Below are 19,275 nucleotides of genomic sequence, written 5' to 3'. Positions count from 1 at the left end.
CGGAGCCCTGCGGAGCCAGGTAAGGGTGTGGCCCTGGGCGGGGGAAGGGCTAGGAACGCCCTTCCCAGGTGAGAGGGGAGGCGCCTGGCTCGAGCGCAAGCGACCGTGAAGCCAATCGTCGGGCTCTCGGCCACCGCCTCCCGCTAGGCGCCGCCTTCCCGTCGTGCCCCGGTGGGAGCAGCGCCCCAGGGCACGACCCTCGCCCGGCGCGTGCGGCCGTAGCGTCTCCGCGCTCGGCCACGCCCCTCCCGGGCCCCGCCCCCCGGGGCCCCTCCTGCTTCCTGGCGCGAGCAGCTTCCTGACGCGATTCCCCGCCCCCTTCGGGTTCGCGCAGCGAGTAGGGCCCCTGGCCGCCACCGCCACCTCGGCCGCTGCCGCCGCCATCGCCTTCATCCTTCGTGCCCACTATGGCCGAGGAGCTCTCAGCGGCCACGTCCTACACCGAAGATGATTTCTACTGCCCCGTCTGTCAGGAGGTGCTCAAGACGCCCGTGCGGACTGCGGCCTGTCAGCACGTGTGAGTAGACGCCCCCTCCCCCGCGCGGAGCCGGGTGGTGGTTTAGGCCCCGCACCCCGCCCTGGGCCCTGGGACGCGGCCTGGTGGGAGCCGAGCCCGCCGCGGCCTCCCCTCTCCTCAGCTCGGCGCTGAGGGCCCATTCCCGGTCAGTCGGAGGCCGGGCCGCCCTGCCGCCGAACTCGCGGCCCGCTCACTACGCCCGGCCCCCCCTCGTCGTCGCGCCCCCGGGGCAGTGCCCAGGCCAGTCCCCATGGCGTCCTCTCTCCTCGGGGCCCCTGCTCTCTGCTGAGGGTCCGGGAGGAGCTGCAGAGAACGTGGAGCCTTTTTTGTTTCCTAGCAACCCGAGTGAAGGCTGGGGTGTCGAGTGTCAAAACCGGCCTGAGGTGCCCGCTCGCCGCGCTCCGCGACCCCACCCCCCACTCCGGCTCTCAGGTCTCCCTTTTCCTTTCAGGACCTTGGCCGCCCATCGTTTCCAGATTTAGAGCTCTTGTCTAACTTAACCTTTCAGTCCCGCTTCACAGACCACCCTTGAGAGTGTTTTAATCGGTTCAAAATTCAATGCAGATTGGAATGCTCTAGAATGGATTGGCTTCCCTCATGTGTTAGAACTGACAGGATTTCCGGGTATTGAAGTGATAGTTTCCCTTTGTTTTACCATTCTGCTCATTACTTGATTGCTACAACGATGGAAATGAGAAAGACGGCTCTTGTGAGGAATGAACTGAAATGAAGGCTGTAACCGTAGGCAGGGCGAGGGGTTGGTTGAGGTGGCTTAGTGCTGTTCGATTTGGCATATTTAAAGGAAGCACTTAGATAATTAATAGAGGCTACTAGGGTGTTAATAAGAATTAGAAGGAGCTCTTCTTGTAAAGGTATATAGCACTTCTGACAAACCTGACTGCCTATCGGGGTCTCTGGGGGAACATTTTAAATAAACACATCAATTCCTAGGCTCCATTCCAAACTTACAAAAGAATTTCTGGCAGGTGAGGCTTGGAAATCTCGTTTTGAAAAAAATACACCCAGTCTTGAAAGTTCTGTGTGCTTGCAAATTGCTGAAAGGAATCGAACCATTTTCTAAATCGATTTTTCTTCCCGCTGGGTTCTATAATTTTGTGAATAATTGGTTGTTGAATTTGAGGTTAGTCTTAAATTTCCTTACAGCTGTTTGTTGGTACCCGCTCTTCGCACTCCGATTCCAAATCTGTTGTCTTCCTTACTCCTCTTTCTGTAGTGCTTGTATGAGCCCAAGAATATGTGACTTTTCTTAATAGAAGTTACACCAGTTACAGTTTTTCCGCTTATAAGAGATGAATGACAGTCTCTATTCCTTTATTATTTGGTGCAACAAATGCAGGTAGTTAAAAGAATATCTTGAGATGTTTAGGGCACAGTGTATGCCTTTTGGCTTTTAATCTACAAGTGTTTATTTTAACTTGGTTCCTTGCATGCGCTTGGGCTGGCAGTGGATAGAAGAAAAGGAGGGAAGGAAGGCAAAGTAAGGAAGTATAGGTCTTTTTTGGACAGAATCATTTCTAGTACTCATTGGGTCGTTGACCTGCTGGAGCTCGTGGTAATCTCTAATTCCCCTCAAAATTCCATGCAGTTTGCTCTGGTTCACTTCCCTTGTGAGACATTTTGTTAAATCAGACTGTAGTTTGGCTTGACCTCAAGGCTGTGGAAATGAGTGTGGTGATGATTTGTTGAGGGTTTTTCTCAAATCATCTTCTTTGGGCTGGGATGTGGAAATAAAAAAGGGACTAGATTTTGGTAAGAGAAATGGACACGTTCTACTCACCCTTCATCCCCTCCTTTACCCACACCGTCCTCCGTCAAACACATACACAGTTGCTCTAAGGTTCTGACTAAATAAATTAAGGTGGAAGGAGAAAACATTTTCTTTGGAAAGGGTGGTGATGGTAGAACAGGGTATTATTAGAAGGAGTTTAGTGGGGAAATAAAATCATATTGTAAAAACCTAGTTTAGAATGTCATTTGTTCTTCCCCTTTCACAGAGAACAAACCTGGGCCTCAAACAAATTTATATTTAGCTACGAAAGAAATTTTTTGTCCATGAGTAGTGAGAGATACAGAGAAGGCAACAGCACCCCACTCCCGTACTCTTGTCTGGAAAATCCCATGGACGGAGGAGCCTGGTAGGCTGCAGTCCATGGGGTCGCTAGGAGTTGGACACAACTGAGCGACTTCACTTTTGCTTTTCACTTTCATGCACTGGTTAAGGAAATGGCAACCCACTGCAGTGTTCTTGCCTGGAGAATCCCAGGGACGGGGGAGCCTGGTGGGTTGCCGTCTCTGCCTGGGGTCGCACAGAGTTGGACACAACTGAGGTGACTTAGCAGTAGCAGTGAGAGATGAGGTGATGAGAGCTTTGGGCCCCTATGCCATTTCAACGGCAGTGAAGGATTTGCCCGTTCTGGTAAAAGGAGCAGATTCATTATCACTGGAATAACCTTAGCAAAAAAATACATTGCCATTTAATCCTCATTCATTCCCTGGTGGCTCAGATGGTAAAGAATCCGCCTGAAATGCAGGAGATCGGGGTTCCATCCCTGGGTTGGGAAGATGCCCTGGAGAAGGGAATGGCTACCCACTCCAGTATTCTTGCCTGGTGAATTCCATGAACAGAGGAGCCTGGCAAGCTACAGTCCATGGGGTCTCAAAAGAGTCAGACATGACTGACTAATGCGAGAGTAACATTGCTTCAACAGCTCTTGTTGGATGCCTTCTCGGTGTCAGGTACAGAGAATACGAAGTGCTCTTTCTCTGGAGAATGTTCACAGTTTAATGGAGAAGATCTGTATCTGAATATGATTGGTATGGAAGAAATTGAGGAAAATTTATGTGAGCTTTGAAAGCAGGTAGCTAAGTAGAGGAGAGAGTTCCTGGATGAAGTAATAGTTTAGGTCAGAGTTGGTATTCAAGGTTTGTTGGGGAATACCCTGGTTAGGTGTACAGCACGGGGAGGGGTTATCAGGGATAACTGTTTCCAGGTTATAAAGTTTGGCTGGAGCCAAAGATGAGAGTAGTGAGATGCAGTTTAGAGATGTTGGCAGGAATTTACTGTGTAAGCCAATTTGAACTTCTTGCTGAAAGCCATAAAGATCTACTGAATAATTTTGTCAGGGGAGCAGTATGGTCACATTTAAATTTTAGAATACTTATAGTTACTAACCTGGTCTAGCCTGGTACTGGTGGAATTAGTGAAGAGATCATTCATTGCTCTGTCAGAGAGAAATGATTAGAACTTGAACCAAGGTAACAGTAGAGGGACTGGAGAGAAAAGGTTCCTGACATTTTAAGGAGACTGTGTAAGATGATGATTGCCCAGTAGTTAAGTGTATGTACAGAGATCTAGAATACATGGAACTAAAGCTATGAGTATGGATGAAGCCACTGGAGGAGGTATATAAATTGAAAGATAACAGAGATTGAGATGGAACAAAGTTCCGGAGAACATATGTTTAAATGTGGAGTTGAGAAAAGTGCAGCCTGAGAAGGATTAGACAGAATAGAAAGAAAATGAGGATAGAGTGTGACAAGCAACCAAGAAGAATTTTAAGGAAAAGGTAGTCAGGAGTGTCAGATGCCTTAGAGTGGTCAGATTTTTGAAAAACACGTGAAGATTAATTAACAATATTAGAGTTGAGCAGGTATGTTTCAGAAGGTACAGACTGGCATAATGGTAAAGTATTTATCTCTCTTGCTTTTATCCTTTGTAATCTGCAAAAGCTTTTTGAACCAAGCCTCCCTTTTTTTCCCATTCATTCAAAAAATCTTTATTGAATACTTACTATGTACCAGGCAGAAACAAAACAAAATTTTTCTCTTTGCTGAACTAACATTCTAGTTGGGGAGGTAGGCAATAGACAACATGGCAAATAAGTCATACAGTTTGTTAGGAAGTATTAAGTACTATGAGCAGGGCCTTACAGGACGTTGTAAGAACTTTGGCTTTTACTGAGTGATTGTTTTTTTTTTAGTGTAGGAATTAAGGTGTTTTTTGTTTTTTATTGGGGTATAGTGGCCTTACAATGTTGTGCTGATTTTTGCTGTACAACAAAGGGAAAGCAACTGTATGTATACATATGTCCTCTTGGAACCTGCCCCCCTCTGCCCCCACCAGTCTCCACACACACCTATCCCACCCGTCTAGGTCACCACAGAGCACCAAGCTGAGCTCCCTGCGCTGTACAGTAGTGAACCAAACCTTTGTCTATTTTGAATGGTTAAGGAAATAACTCCGTATGCTGTTAGATCTAAGCTCTATCACAGTGAAAATTACATACGACAAGTTAATGCCTTGCCGGACTGTTAAAAATGGAAGTCTAATCCATTTGCTTTGGGGCATGTATGTAAGGAAGCATCTTTTATTTATTTATTTTTGTGGCACCAGGCTGCATGCAGGATCTTAGTTCCCTGGCCAAGAATCTAACCTGTGCTCCCTTAAATTGGGAGCATAGAGTCTTAACCACTGGATGACCAGGGAAGTCCCAGGAAGCATCTTTTAAAATGAGCTGATATAGATCAGCTTCCACTTCACATTAAACACAGATTTGTATGATTTTTGTGTGTGTGTTTATGATTCTTTGCTGACCTGCTTTGGATTATCCAGTCCCTCAATTTTCACTTAATGTTTATTATAATTTGAGCAACTTTATAGATATCCTGTTTGGCATTCATGCTCTAAATACATATTTTTAAAATTTCTTCTTTTCTACATACTAATTATAATTCTGAAAGCCAGGCTCATATGGTTTCTGGCTGATGTAATAAATGCTGCTCTAGGCCATCTTTTTCTTAAAGTTTTGAAGACTTTAAATGTTTTTGAAAAATACTTATAAAGTGGTATCATTAAAAAACTATGCTATTTAATTATATAACAAGATTGATTTGATTTAGTCTTGAAGACTATCTTGAAATATCTGATTTTTGAAAAAGTTTTAAGTTATTTTGGGAAATGATTTTGATTATACACTAGGAAGATAAAAGGTATACAATTTTAAATTAATAGTGAAGCAGGAGCTTGATGGATGGGAAAGTTGCTTTTCTCTCCCAATGTCTGATCAACCTGTTGTTTGGAGAATGGATAAGGAAAATTCATCTGGCATTTGCTTTAAGTTAGGGGAAATTTAAAGATAACCTTTTAAATTGTTTCACTTTCCTAAAGATGCAGGCTCCTTTGATATATCAAAATAGTTCTAGTTATCTTGACTTGTACCTTTTTTCCGTCTCCCTTCTAGTTTATTTTGAAATAAACTTTGTCTAGCAAATTCAGATAGTCTAGTGAAAGGGAGATGGGCAGTTTTGTATTTGAAGAAATGTGCATGATGGTACAGAGGCAGGAACAGTAGAATGGAGATAAAAGACCTGAATAACTTTCTTTGTGCACCACTTATCACAGTTTATAATCATAATATTTTAGGAGTCAGTTGATTTGATGGATGCCATTTTCTCCATTTAGACTGTAAGCTCTTAAAAGGCAGCAACCCAGGTCTACTTTTACATACTGAATAATTATATGAATGGGTTTGTGTTTGGAGCCCACAGCTTACTAGCTGTATCACTTGGTCAAGCGATTTATCTCCTTTTAGCCTGTTTTCTTCTCCATAAAACAGGGGTAGAAGCAGCCTGTTTCTCAGTGTTATTGGACGGGCCAAACGAGGTAATGTTTGTGAATGATAGTAATAATCTTGTATGTATATTTTATAGTTTTCAAAACCCATCAAAATATAAAAATATTTTTAATTTAGTACTTATAGCATCTAACATGAAGAGCTAGATTATTTTTGGAAGCAAGAAGGAATCTTATTTCTAGTGTTTTGGTCCATATGTTTAATACCAAAGGTATTATTGTGAATGGAGAATATTGTAATTCACAATTTTAAAGGTACAAAAGGAAATAATATGATTGTCTCCCACAGTCATTATTACCTTATATATTCTTCCAGAGTGCATACTATGTGCACTGTTTTCTACATTGCTATTTTCATGTTTTAGTGTAGCGGAGGTTATTCTATATCAGTACATAAAGGGCCTTCTTTCTTTCTCTTTTTTTTCTGGTTGTAGAGTTTTCATTAATTCATTCAGCCAACACTGAGTGTCCATTATGTGCTGACAGTACTATTGTATATTCTAGGGCTCTAGGGGTTCAACAAACCAGACAGAAATTCCTGACCCCTTTGGAACATACTGAGTGTTCCAGTATTCCGTTGTTTGATGTATCATTAGTTATATATCTAATTTCTTACCTGATGGACACGTAGGTTGTTTCCAGTCTTTTTGCTGTTACAGATAGTGTCACAGTGATTAAACTTATATGAATACCATTTGACATGTGAGAGTTTTTCCTGTAAGATAATTCTCACAAGTTGAATTGCTGGGTCAGAGGGTAAATACAAGGGAATTTGTCAGCTGTGTCACACAAGAACGATTATAGCTGTATTGAAGTATTTTGTACCTGAAAGGTGCTCATGGTTTTGATTTGAGGACTGTGGATTGTATTTTGGGTTAAGTAAATTTTTGAATGTAGGTTAGCATTCAGTGCCTACTAGATTGAAGGCAAAAGGAGAAGTGGGTGGCAGAGGATGAGATGGTTATGTAGTATCACTGATTCAATGGACATGAATTTGAGCAAACTCTGGGAGATAGTGGAGGACAAAGGAACCTGGTGTGCTGCAGTCCATGGGGTCACAAAGAGCCAGAATTGACTTAGTGACTGAGCAACAACTAAGTACCCAGCTCTGTGTTACAGTGCTGGTCATACAGTGGTGTACAGTTAGATATGATCCCTGCCCTCAGGCATTGATGAGACACATTTTAGTTCAGATAAACAGATAAATGTGTAGTTACAAACCTGTAGGTTGAAAGAGCAAGTATAAGAAGGGGGGCAGATCTAGGTGGGTTGGTGAGTGGATGGTTCAGTAGTCAAAGACCTTTCTTGAGGAAGTGAAATTGTTGCTGAGGTTTAAGTGATATGTAGGTGTTAATTTGTGGAGGACTGTGTTTGTATATAGAGTATTTTGGGGTGAGGGAACATTAAGGACCTTGTTTTTCAATGAAGAAACACCTTGCCTTAGTCTCTTACAGGTTTATTTATAAAGATACTTATTTCTTTGGCCATGCTGGGTCTTCATTGGGACATGTGGGATCTTTTTGTTGTGGCATGCAAACTCCTAGTTGTGGCAAGTGGGATCTAGTTCCCTGACCAGGGCTTGAACCTGGCCTCTGCCTTGGGAACTCAGTCTTAGCCATTGAACCACCAGGGAAGCCCTGTTTACTTATTTTTTAAAAAGTCTTGGATTCCTTATCTGTAAAATAAAGGAACTTTTAAACATTTATTCATTATTAAGAATTTAAGATAGTATATGTTAAGATAAAATTCCTGGAACCCTGCCTAGCACATGTTAAATGCTCAAAAAGTAGTTTCTGCTGTTTGTATAGATGTCATGTTGCTTTCTACAAAACTGGGCTTACACAGTGCCATTAATACTATTAAAATATATCTGTATTTTGCCAGCTTTTTTTGTAAGCCAGTATTTTGTTAGTTTAATACAGTTTATAATGGTGTCTAGAAGTCACTTTAAAATTTGTTTCTTTAGTTGCTAGCAAGCTATATGTGTTTTTCCATACTAAATATTTATATCCTAATTTATAATTTTATTGTTCAGAGTGTACTTTATGTACATTTGTGGTCATTTCTATGACTGATTCAGTAATAATTGATTGTAATTTATTACTTATTTTACATTATTTTCCTGCCTTTTGTTTGTTTTGGTAGATTACTGTATCTTATTATACTTTCAGATTTGAGATACTTGATTCCCTTTATCTAAGTTATAATGCTGTCCATTTTTTCCTCTTTGTTGAGTCTTCTAAAGAAAATTGTCCATTTTCAGACTTACTTGGAATCTACTAAGATAAGGTTTTGAATCGTTATTAATTTGCCTATTTAGTTGACCTTAGTATTTCTTAGAGGGCATTCCTTTTCTATTGTTTCTAAAATCTCTTTAGTATATTTGAATTCTTCTAATTTGATTCTTTGGGGATTTTTCACTTTCATTAGTAACTTTTGCTAATTTTTAGCACAGTATCATATGACTTGTCAACTGTTTTGGGATTGTAAGTCCCATCAAGGTAGGGATTTTCATCGCTTTTGTTCCCTGATGTATCCCTAGTGTCTGTTATGTAGTAAGTACTTAAAACATATTATTAGGTGAATATTCATTATAATATATGGATAAGTTATTTATTTTGAGATTATTGTAGATTCGCATGTAGTTATAAGAAATAATAGACAAATTGTGTACCCTGACCCAGTTTCCGTTAATCATAATGTCTTGTAAATAAAACCAGGATATCTCATTGATAAAGATAAAGAACATTTCCATCACCACAAAGATTTTTCCTGTATTTCTTGTATAGTCACACCCACTTTGCTCTTGATTTCACTCTGTCCCTCCTTCACCCTTGGCAAGCACTAATATTCTTATGTTCTCTGTTTCCATAATTTTGTCATTTCAAGAATCTTAAATATGGCACAACTCTGTAAAACACAATAAAAAAATAAAAACTCACTGAAATGTATGCTTTAAATGGGTGAATGGGGTATGGTATATGAGTTTTATCTCAATAGTTGTTGTTGTTCAGTCGCCCAGTTGTGTCTGACTCTTTGTGACCACGTGGACTGCAGCACACCGGGCCTCCCTGTCCTTCACCATCTCCCAAAGTGTGCCCAAGTTCATGTCCATTGCATTGGTGATGCCATATCCAGCCATCTCATCCTCATATTTCAGTAGAGCCGTTACCAAAAAGAGAATGTTATGTAATGTTATATAAATGGAATCAAACAATATATAATTTTTTGGGATTTCTTTTTTCCCTCAGCACAGTTCTGTAGAGATTCAGGTTTTTGTGTGTTATCATTATTTCCTCTTGGTGAATATGCATGCATACATGGTACGGATGTACTGCATTTTGATTAAACATTGATCCACTGAAGGCAATCTGGAATAGTCAGTTTTTGACTATTTTAAATTGAGCTGCTATAAATAATCATGTACAGATTTTTGTGTGAACATAAACTTTCATTCCTCTAGGATAAATGCCCAAGAACACAATTAGTGGATCATATGGTGGTTGCATGTTTTATCTTTTAAGAAAATGCCAGATTATTTCCTATGGTGTCTGTACCATTTTACATTTCCAGCAGCAATGTATGAGTGATCCAGTTTCTTTGTATCCTCACCAGCATTTCATGTTGTCAATTTTAAAAAATTTAACCCATTTCAATGTGTGCAGTGATATCTGATAACTTTAATTTGCATTTTACTAATGGCTGATGATGTTAAACATCTTTTCATGTGCTTATTTAGTATCTGTATCTTCTCAGGTAAAATTAGCATCATATCTGTTCAGTTTCTTTTGGCTATGTTTTTTAATTGGATTATTTGCTTTTTCCGTTTGAGCTCTGAGACTTTTTAATGTATTCTAGATACTAATCCTTTGTTAGATATGTGATTTACAATTTTCTCTTCCCAGTCTTTGGATTATCGTATCATCTTTTTAACAGTCTTTGCACAGCAAACATTTAGGATTTCTATAATGTCCACTTTATCAATTTTTCCTTTTGTGAAATGTGTTTTCAACATTAAGTCTAAGAACTCTGTCTAGCTCTGTATTCTAAATATTTTCTACCTTTTTCTAAAAGGTTTATGTTTTACATTTTGCTCTGTGAATTGGTGTCCTAGGACTGCTATGACAAATTACTACAAACTTGATGACTTAAAAACAACAGAAATGAATTTTTTCACAGTTCTGTAGGATAGAAGTTTGAAATCAGTTTCAGTGAGCCAAAGTCAAGGTGTTGGCAGGGCCTTGAGAAGCTGGGGGCCACATCACTCCAGTCTTGTCCTCCATCTCAGTATGGCTTTCTTCTGTGTGTTTGTATCAGATTTCCCTCTGCCTCTTTTACAAAGACTTGTAGCATTTGGAACCCACGTAGATAATCGCAGCTAATTTCTTCATCCCCAATCCTTAACAGTAATCAGATCTCTTATAAGGTGATACTATCTTGTCCTGGGAATTATGAAGTGACTATATCTTTGGATGGCCATTACCCACTTTACTACAGTCTGTGATCTGTTTTGAGTTAACTTTATATAAAGGGGCAATTTGAGTGGAGTTTATTTTATTGGTCTATGGATTTTCAGTTGCTCTAGCATCATTTATTAAAAACTCTATCTTTCCTCCATTAAACTGTTTTTGCACCTTTGTAAATCAGTTTTGCTTTCTAAGATATATTTTTACCAGTCTTTAAGAGGTAGTTTTAGTATCTATTTAAAGGATAGCTGTGCTTAGTTACTAAGATTTGACTTAGGGTTTTTTTTTTTTTTGCCCAAGCCACATGGTTTGCAGGATCTCAGTTCCTTGACCAGGAATTGAACCCAGGCCACAGAAATGAAGGCTTGAAATCCTAACCACTAGGCCAGCAGAGAACTTCCTCAAATCTTATTCCTATTGTCACTTGTTGCATCCACCTCTGCCCATTTCTGATATCTTTTCAGAAGTTTTACATATACATAAGCAAATCTGAACATATATTCTTTCCCCTCCCTTTTTTTACACAGATGGTAGCATAGTGTACATAAAAATTGTATTCATACTTGCTTACAGCATTTCCCTTAGGGAATATAAAACATAAATAAAGCTAAAATACTCTTTCCCATAGTTATTGTAATGAGTAGTGTGTACTTTTTTCAGGCTAAATTAAAACTTTACATGGAGTATTCTTTTGGATGTTCACATTTGAGTTTTGCCCCAGTCCCATTTTTCCCATAAGCTCTTTGATTTTTACTGGATGACTTTGCATAGTGCAGTAATTTCTAGGAATGCATGTGTAATTTTACCAGAACTGAGTCTTTCAGAGAGTAAATGTGCTAACTTCTCTGAGTGTATTTGTGTGTCAGCCCAAAGAATGCTGGTATAGAAATATTAATATCAGACAGTATAACTCAGATAGCATGATAAGAAAGAAGGTCATTTCAGTTGGATAAAAGAAATAATCATGAACTTTTTTGCAGCCACCAACATAACTTTAGATGAGAGCTGACAATTGTTGGGAAGAATTTTTCATCCTTTTAAATGGAACCAGTTTTCACTGGGCCTTAGGAAGTCAAGTGAGCTTTAGGAAGCATCACTATGAACAAAGCTAGTAGACATGATGGAATTCCAGTTGAGCTATTTCAGATCCTGAAAGATGGTGTTCAAGCTGGATTTAGAAAAGGCAGAGGAACCAGAGGTCAAATTGCCAGTATCCGTTGGATCATAAAATAAGCAAGCAAGTTCCAGAAAAACATCTCCTTTATTGACTATGCCAAAGCTTTTGATTGTGTGGATCACAACAAAGTGTGGAAAATTCCTCAAGAGATGGGAATACCAGACCACCCTACCTGCCTCCTGAGAAATCTATATGCAGGTCAAGAAGCAAGAGTTAGAACCAGACATGGAACAACAGACTGGTTCCAGATTGGGAAAGGGGTACGTCAAGGCTGTGTATTGTTACCCTGCTTATTTAACTTATATGCAGAGTATATCATGTGAAATGCCAAGCTGGATGAAGCACAAGCTGGAATCAAAATTGCTGGGAGAAATATCAATAACCTCAGATATGCAGATGACACCACCATTGCGGCAGAAAGTGAAGAAAATCCAAAGAACCTCATGATGAAAATGAAAGAGGAGAGTAAAAGAGTTGGCTTAAAGCTCAACATCCAAAAAACTAATGTCATGACATCCAGTCCCATCAGTCCATGGCAAATAGATGGGGAAACAATGGAAACAGCGATAGACTTTATTTTTTTGGTCTCCAGAATCACTGCAGATGGTGACTGCAGCCATGAAATGATAAGATTGCGTGCTTCTTGGAAGAAAAGCTATGACCAACCTACACAGCATATTAAAAAGCAGAGACATTACTTAGCTGACAGAGGTCTGTATAGTCAAATCTATGGTTTTTCCAGTAGGCATGTGTGGATGTGACAGTTGAACTATGAAGAAAGCCAAGCACCAAAGAATTGATTATTTTGGACTGTGGTGTTGGAGAAGACTCTTGAGAGTCCCTTGGACTGCAAGGAGATCAAAGCAGTCCATCCTAAAGGAAGTCAGTCCTGAATATTCATTGGAAGGACTGATGTTGAAGCTGAAACTCTAATACTTTGGCCACCTGATGTGAAGAACTGACTCATTGGAAAAGACTCTGGTACTGGGAAAAATTGAAGGCAGGAGGAAAAGGGGACGATGGAGAATGAGATGGTTGGATGGCATCACTGACTCGATGGACATGAGTTTGAGCAAGCTCTGGGTGATGGTGATGGACAGGGAGGCCTGGTGTGCTGTAGTCCATGGGGTCGCAAAGAGGTGTGACTGAGGATAATGACCTTACAATATTGTGGTGGTTTTTGCCACATATTGACATGAATCAGCCACTGGTGCACATGTGACCCCCTATCCGGAATCCCCCTCCCACTTCCCTCTTGACCCCATTCCTCTAGGTTGCCTCAGAGTACCGGCTTTGAGTACCCTGCTTCATGCATTGAACTTGCCGTGGTCATTTCTTTTACATATGGTAATATGCATGTTTCAGTGATATTCTCTCAAATCATTTCACCCTTGCCTTATCCCAAAGTCCAAAAGTCTGTTCTTTACATCTGTATCTCTTTTGCTGCCTTGCATATAGGATCATTGTTACCATCTTTCTAAATTCCATATATATGCATTAATATACTGTATTGGTGTTTCTTTTTCTGATTTACTTCACTCTGTACGATAGACTCCAGTTTCATCCACCTCATTAGAACTGATTCCAATGCATTCCTTTTTATAGCTGAGTAATATTCCGCTGTGTATATGTACCCCAACTTCCTTAGCCATTCATCTGCCAATGGATATCTAGGTTGCTTCCATGTCTTAGCTGTTGTAAACAGCTCAATGAACTGTTTATAAGTGCTCAATGAACATTAAGGTACATTTGTCTTTCAGTTCTGGTTTCCTTGGTGTGTACCCCCAGCAGTGGGATTGCTGGGTTGTATGAAAGTTCTATTTCCAGTTTTTTAAGGAATCTCCACAGTGTTCTCCATAGTGGCTGTACCAGTTTGCGTTCCCACCAACAGTGTAAGAGGGTTGCCTTCTCTCCATCATTTATTGTTCATAGACTTTTGATGGCGGCCGTTCTGACTGTTGTGAGATGATAGCTCATTGTGGTTTTCATTTGCATTTCTCTAATAATGATTCATGTTAAGCATCTTTTCATGTGTTTATTAGCCATCTGTGTGTCTTCTTTAATGAAATGTCTCTTATAGTTCGTTGGCCCACTTTTTTGATGGGGTTCATTTTTCTGGTGTTGAGCTGCATGAGCTGCTTGTATGCTTTGGAGATTAATTCTTTGTTTGGTGTTTCATTGGCTATTATTTTCTCCCATTTTGAAGGCTGCATTTTCACCTTGCTTATAGTTTCCTTTGCTGTCCAAAGCTTTTAAGATCAGTTAGGTCAGGAATGGCAAACCACTTCAGTATTCTTGACTTGAGGACCCCATGAACAGTATGAAAAGGCAAAATGATAGTATACTGAAAGAGGAACTCCCTGGGTGCCCAATATGCTACTGGAGATCACTGGAGAAATAACTCCAGAAAGAATGAAGGGATGGAGCCAAAGCAAAAACAGTTGTGGATGTGACTGGTGACAGAAGCAAGGTCTGATGCTGTAAAGAACAATATTGCATAGGAACCTGGAATGTCAGGTCCATGAATCAAGGCAAATTGGAAGTGGTCAAACAGGAGATGGCAAGAGTAAACATCGACATTCTAGGAATCAGTGAACTAAAATGGACTGGAATGGGTGAATTTAACTCAAATGACCATTATATCTACTACTGCGGGCAGGAAACCCTTAGAAGAAATGAAATAGCCATTATGGTCAACAAAAGAGTCCAAAATGCAGTACTTGGATGCAGTCTCAAAAACGACAGAATGATCTCTGTTCGTTTCCAAGGCAAACCATTCAATATCACAGTAATCCAAGTCTATGCCCCAACCAGTAACGCTGAAGAAGCTGAAGTTGAACGGTTCTGTGAAGACCTACAAGACCTTTTAGGACTAACACCCAAAAAAGATGTTCTTTTCATTATAGGGGGCTGGAATGCAAAAGTAGGAAGTCAAGAAACACCTAGAGGAACAGGCAAATTTGGCTTTGGAGTATGGAATAAGCAGGGCAAAGGCTAATAGAGTTTTGCCAAGAGTATGCACTGGTCATAGCAAACACCCTTTTCCAACAACACAAGAGAAGACTCTACACATGAACATCACCAGATGGTCAACACCGAAATCAGATTGATTCTATTCTTTGCAGCCAAAGATGGAGAAGCTCTATACAGTCAACAAAAACAAGACCAGGAGCTGACTGTGGCTCAGATCATGAACTCCTTATTGCCAAATTCAGACTGAAATTGAAGAAAGTAGGGAAAAACCACTAAATCATTTAGGTATGACCTAAATCAAATCCCTTATGATTATACAGTGGAAGTGAGAAATAGATTTAAAGGACTAGATCTGACAGACAGAGTGCCAGATGAACTACGGACAGAGGTTGGTGACATTGTACAGGAGACAGGGATCAAGACCATCCCCAAGAAAAAGAAATGCAAAAAAGCAAAATGGCTGTCTGAGGAGCCCTTACAAATAGCTGTGAAAAGAAGAGAAGTGAAAAGCAAAGGAGAAAAGGAAAAATATAAGAATCTGAATGCAGAGTTCCAAAGAATTGCAAGGAGAGATAAGAAAGACTTCCTCAGTGATCAATGCAAAGAAATAGAGGAAAACAACAGAATGGGAAAGACTAGAAATCTCTTCAAGAAAATTAGAGATACCAAGGGAACATTCATGCAAAGATGGGCTCGATAAAGGACAGAAATGGTATGGACCTAACAGATGCAGAAGATATTAAGAAGAGGTGGCAAGAATACACAGAAGAACTGTACAAAAAAAATCTTCACGACCCAGATAATCACGATGGTGGGATCACTCACCTAGAGCCAGACATCCTGGAATGTGAAGTCAAGTGGGCCTTAGAAAGCATCACTACGAACAAAGCTAGTGGAGGTGATGGAATTCCAGTGGAGCTATTTCAAATCCTGAAAGATGATGCTGTGAAAGTGCTGCACTCAATATGCCAGCACATTTGGAAAACTCAGCAGTGGCCGCAGGACTGGAAAGGGTCAGTTTTCATTCCAATCCCAAAGAAAGGCAATGCCAAAGAATGCTCAAACTACCGCATACTTGCACTCATCTCACACGCTAGTAAAGTAATGCTCAAAATCCTCCAAGCCAGGCTTCAGCAGTATGTGAACTGTGAACTTTCAGATGTTCAAGCTAATTTTAGAAAAGGCAGAGGAACCAGAGATCAAATTGCCAACATCCACTGGATCATGGAAAAAGCAAGAGAGTTCCAGAAAACATCTATTTCTGCTTTCTTGACTATGCCAAAGCCTTTGACTGTGTGGATCACAATAAACTGTGGGAAATTTTGAAAGAGATGGGAATACCAGACCACCCGACCTGCCTCTTGAGAAACCTATATGCAGGTCAGGAAAAAACAGTTTGAACTGGACATGGAGCAACAGACTGGCTCCAAATAGGAAAAGGAGTACATCAAGGCTGTATGTTGTCACCCTGCTTATTTAACTAATATGCAGAGTATGTCATGAGAAATGCTGGACTGGAAGAAGCACAAGCTGGAATGAAGATTGCTTGGAGAAATATCAATAACTTCAGATGACACCACGCTTATGGCAGAAAGTGAAGAGGAGCCAAAAAGCTTCTTGATGAAAGTGAAAGAGGAGAGTGGAAAAGTTGGCTTAAAGCTCAACATTCAGAAAACGAAGACCATGGCATCTGGTCCCATCACTTCCTGGGAAATAGATGGGGAAACAGTAGAAACAGTGTCAGACTTTATTTTGGGGGGCTCCAATATCACTGCAGATGGTGATTGCAGTCATGAAATTAAAAGACGCTTACTCCTTGGAAAGAAATTATGACCAACCTAGATAGCATATTCAAAAGCAGAGACATTACTTTTCCAACAAAGGTCTGTCTAGTCAAGGCTGTCGTTTTTCCAGTGGTCATGTATGGATGTGATAGTCGGACTGTGAAGAAAGCTGAGGGCCGAAGAATTGATGCTTTTGAACTGTGGTGTTGAAGAAGACTCTTGAGAGTCCCTTGGACTGCAAGGAGGTCTAATCAGTCCATCCTAAAGGAGATCAGTCCTGGGTGTTCATTGGAAGGACTGATGCTGAAGCTGAAACTCCAATACTTTGGCCACCTCATGCTAAGAGTTGACTCATTGAAAAGGACTCTGATGGTGAGAGGGATTGGGGGCAGGAGGAGAGGGGGACAACAGAGGATGAGATGGCTGGATGGCATCACCAACTCGATGGGCATGAGTTTGAGTGAACTCTGGGAGTTGGTGATGGACAGGGAGGCCTCGGTGCTGCCATTCATGTGGTCGCAAAGAGTCCAACATGACTTAGGGACCAAACTGAACTGAACTGAGTTCCCATTTGTTTATTTTTGGTTTTATCTCCGTTACTCTGGGAGGCTGGTCATAGTGGATCTTGTGGCAATTTATATCAGAGAATGTTCTGCCTATATTTTCCTCTAAGAGTTCTATAGTTTCTGGTCTTACATTTAGATTTTTAATCCATTTTGCATTCATTTTTGTGTATGGTATTAGAAAGTATTCTAGTTTCATTGTTTTACAAGTAGTTGACCAGTTTCCCAGCACCACTTGTTAAAGAGATTGTCTTTTCTCCATTGCATATTTTTGCCTCCTTTGTCAAAGGTAATAAAGTGTCCATAGGTGTGTGAATTTATCTCTGGACTTTCTATTTTGTTCCATTGGTCTATATTTCTGTCTTTGTGCTAGTACCATAGTGTCTTGATGGCTGTAGGTTTGTAGTATAGTCTGAAGTCAGGAAAGTTGATTCTTCTTGTTCCATTGTTCTTTCTCAAGATTGCTTTGGCTATTCGAGGTTTTTTGTGTTTCCATACAAATTATGAAATTAGTTGTTCTAGATCTGTGAAAAATACCATTGGTAGCTTGATGGGGATTGTATTGAATCTATAGATTGCTTTGGGTAATAAACTCTTTTTCAGTATATTGATTGTTCCAATTTACGAACATGGCTTATTTCTCCATCTATTTGTGTCATCTTTGATTCTTCATCAGTGTTTTATAGTTTTCTATATTGGGTCTTTTGTTTCTTTAGGTAGATTTATTCCTAAATATTTTATTGTTTTCATTGCAGTGGTAAATGGGATTGTTTTCTTATTATCTTTGTTTTTTCATTGTTAGTGTATAGGAATGTGAGGAATTTCTGTGTATTAATTTTACATCCTGTAATTTTAGTACATTCATTGATTAGCTCTAGTAATTTTTTGGTGGTATCTTTAAGGTTTTCTTTGTAGAAGATCATGTCCTCTGCAAAAACTGAGAGTTTTGCTGCTGCTTTTCCAGTCTGGATTCCTTCTATTTCTTTCTCTTCTCAGATGGCTGTGGCTAGGACTTCCAAAACTGTGTCGAATAGTAGTGGTGAGCATGGGCACCCTTGTCTTGTTCCTAATTTTAGAGAAAATGCTTTCAATTTTTTGCTATTGAGGATAATGTTTGCTCTGGGTTTGTTGTATATGACTTTTATTATGTTGAGGTGGGGTCTTCCCTAATAGCTCAGTTGGTAAAGAATCTGCCTGCAATACAGGAGACCTGGGTTTGATTCCCGGTTTGGGAAGATCATGTGGAGGAGAAAATGGCAACCCACTCCAGTATTCTTGCAAAGGAGAATCCCATGGACAGAGGAGCCTTGCAGGCTACAGTCCATGGGATCACAAGAGTTGGACACGACTTAGTGACTAAACCACCACCATGTTCTTTATATGCCTGCCTTCTGGAGCGTTTTTATTATAAATGGGTATTGAATTTTGTCAAAGGCTTTCCCTGCATTATTGAGTTAATCATATGGTTTTTAATTTTCATTTTGTTAATATGATGTATCACATTGATTGATTTGTGAATATTGAAGAATTCTTGCATCCCTGGAATAAGGCCCACTTGGTCATGATGTATGATCTTTTTAATATGTTGCTGGATTCTGTTTGCTAGAATTTTGTTGAGGATGTTTGCATCTTTGTTCATCAGTGATAATGGCCTGTAGTTTTCTTTTTTCATGGCATCTTTGTCTGGTTTTGGTATCAAGGTGATGGTGGCCTCATAGAATGAGTTTGGGAGTTTGCCTTTCTCTGCAGTTTTCTGGAACAGTTTGATTAGAATAAGTGTTAGCGCTTCTCTAAATTTTTGATAGAAGTCGCCTGTGATCCCATTTGGTCCTGGGCTTTTTTGCTTGTTGGAAGATTTTTATTACAGTTTTGATGTCCGTGCTTGTGATTGGTCTGTTTAGATTTTCTATTTCTTCCTGGCTCAGTTTTGGAAGGTCATAGTTCTAAGAATTTGTCCATTTCTTCCAAGTTGCCCCTTTTTTGGCATATAGTTGCTCATAGTAGTCTCTTATGATCTTTTGTATTTGTGTTGTCTGTTGTGATTTCTCCATTTTCATTTCTAACTTTGTTGATTTGATTCTTCTCCTTTTTTTTCTTGATGAGTCTGGCTAACAGTTTGTCTATTTTATTTATCTTTTCAAA

General features: G+C 40.0%; 1 protein-coding gene across 2 annotated transcripts in view; it reads left to right on the top strand.

The window, feature by feature from the left end:
- RNF138 (ring finger protein 138) overlaps window positions 294-19,275 on the top strand; it is a 41,308-nt gene continuing 22,326 nt past the window's right edge. For both annotated transcript variants that reach the window (XM_018039775.1, XM_018039774.1), the window contains exon 1: window positions 294-517. In XM_018039775.1, the coding sequence (XP_017895264.1) occupies window positions 408-517 (110 nt within the window). In that variant the 5' untranslated portion in view covers window positions 294-407. The remainder of the gene's footprint in view (window positions 518-19,275) is intronic.

Source organism: Capra hircus, chromosome 24 (genome assembly GCF_001704415.2).
Source record: "Capra hircus breed San Clemente chromosome 24, ASM170441v1, whole genome shotgun sequence".
In the NCBI taxonomy this organism is placed as follows: Eukaryota; Metazoa; Chordata; class Mammalia; order Artiodactyla; family Bovidae; genus Capra; species Capra hircus.
The sequence above is the reverse complement of the archived record's forward strand: the minus strand, read 5'-3'. Positions and strand labels throughout refer to the sequence as shown.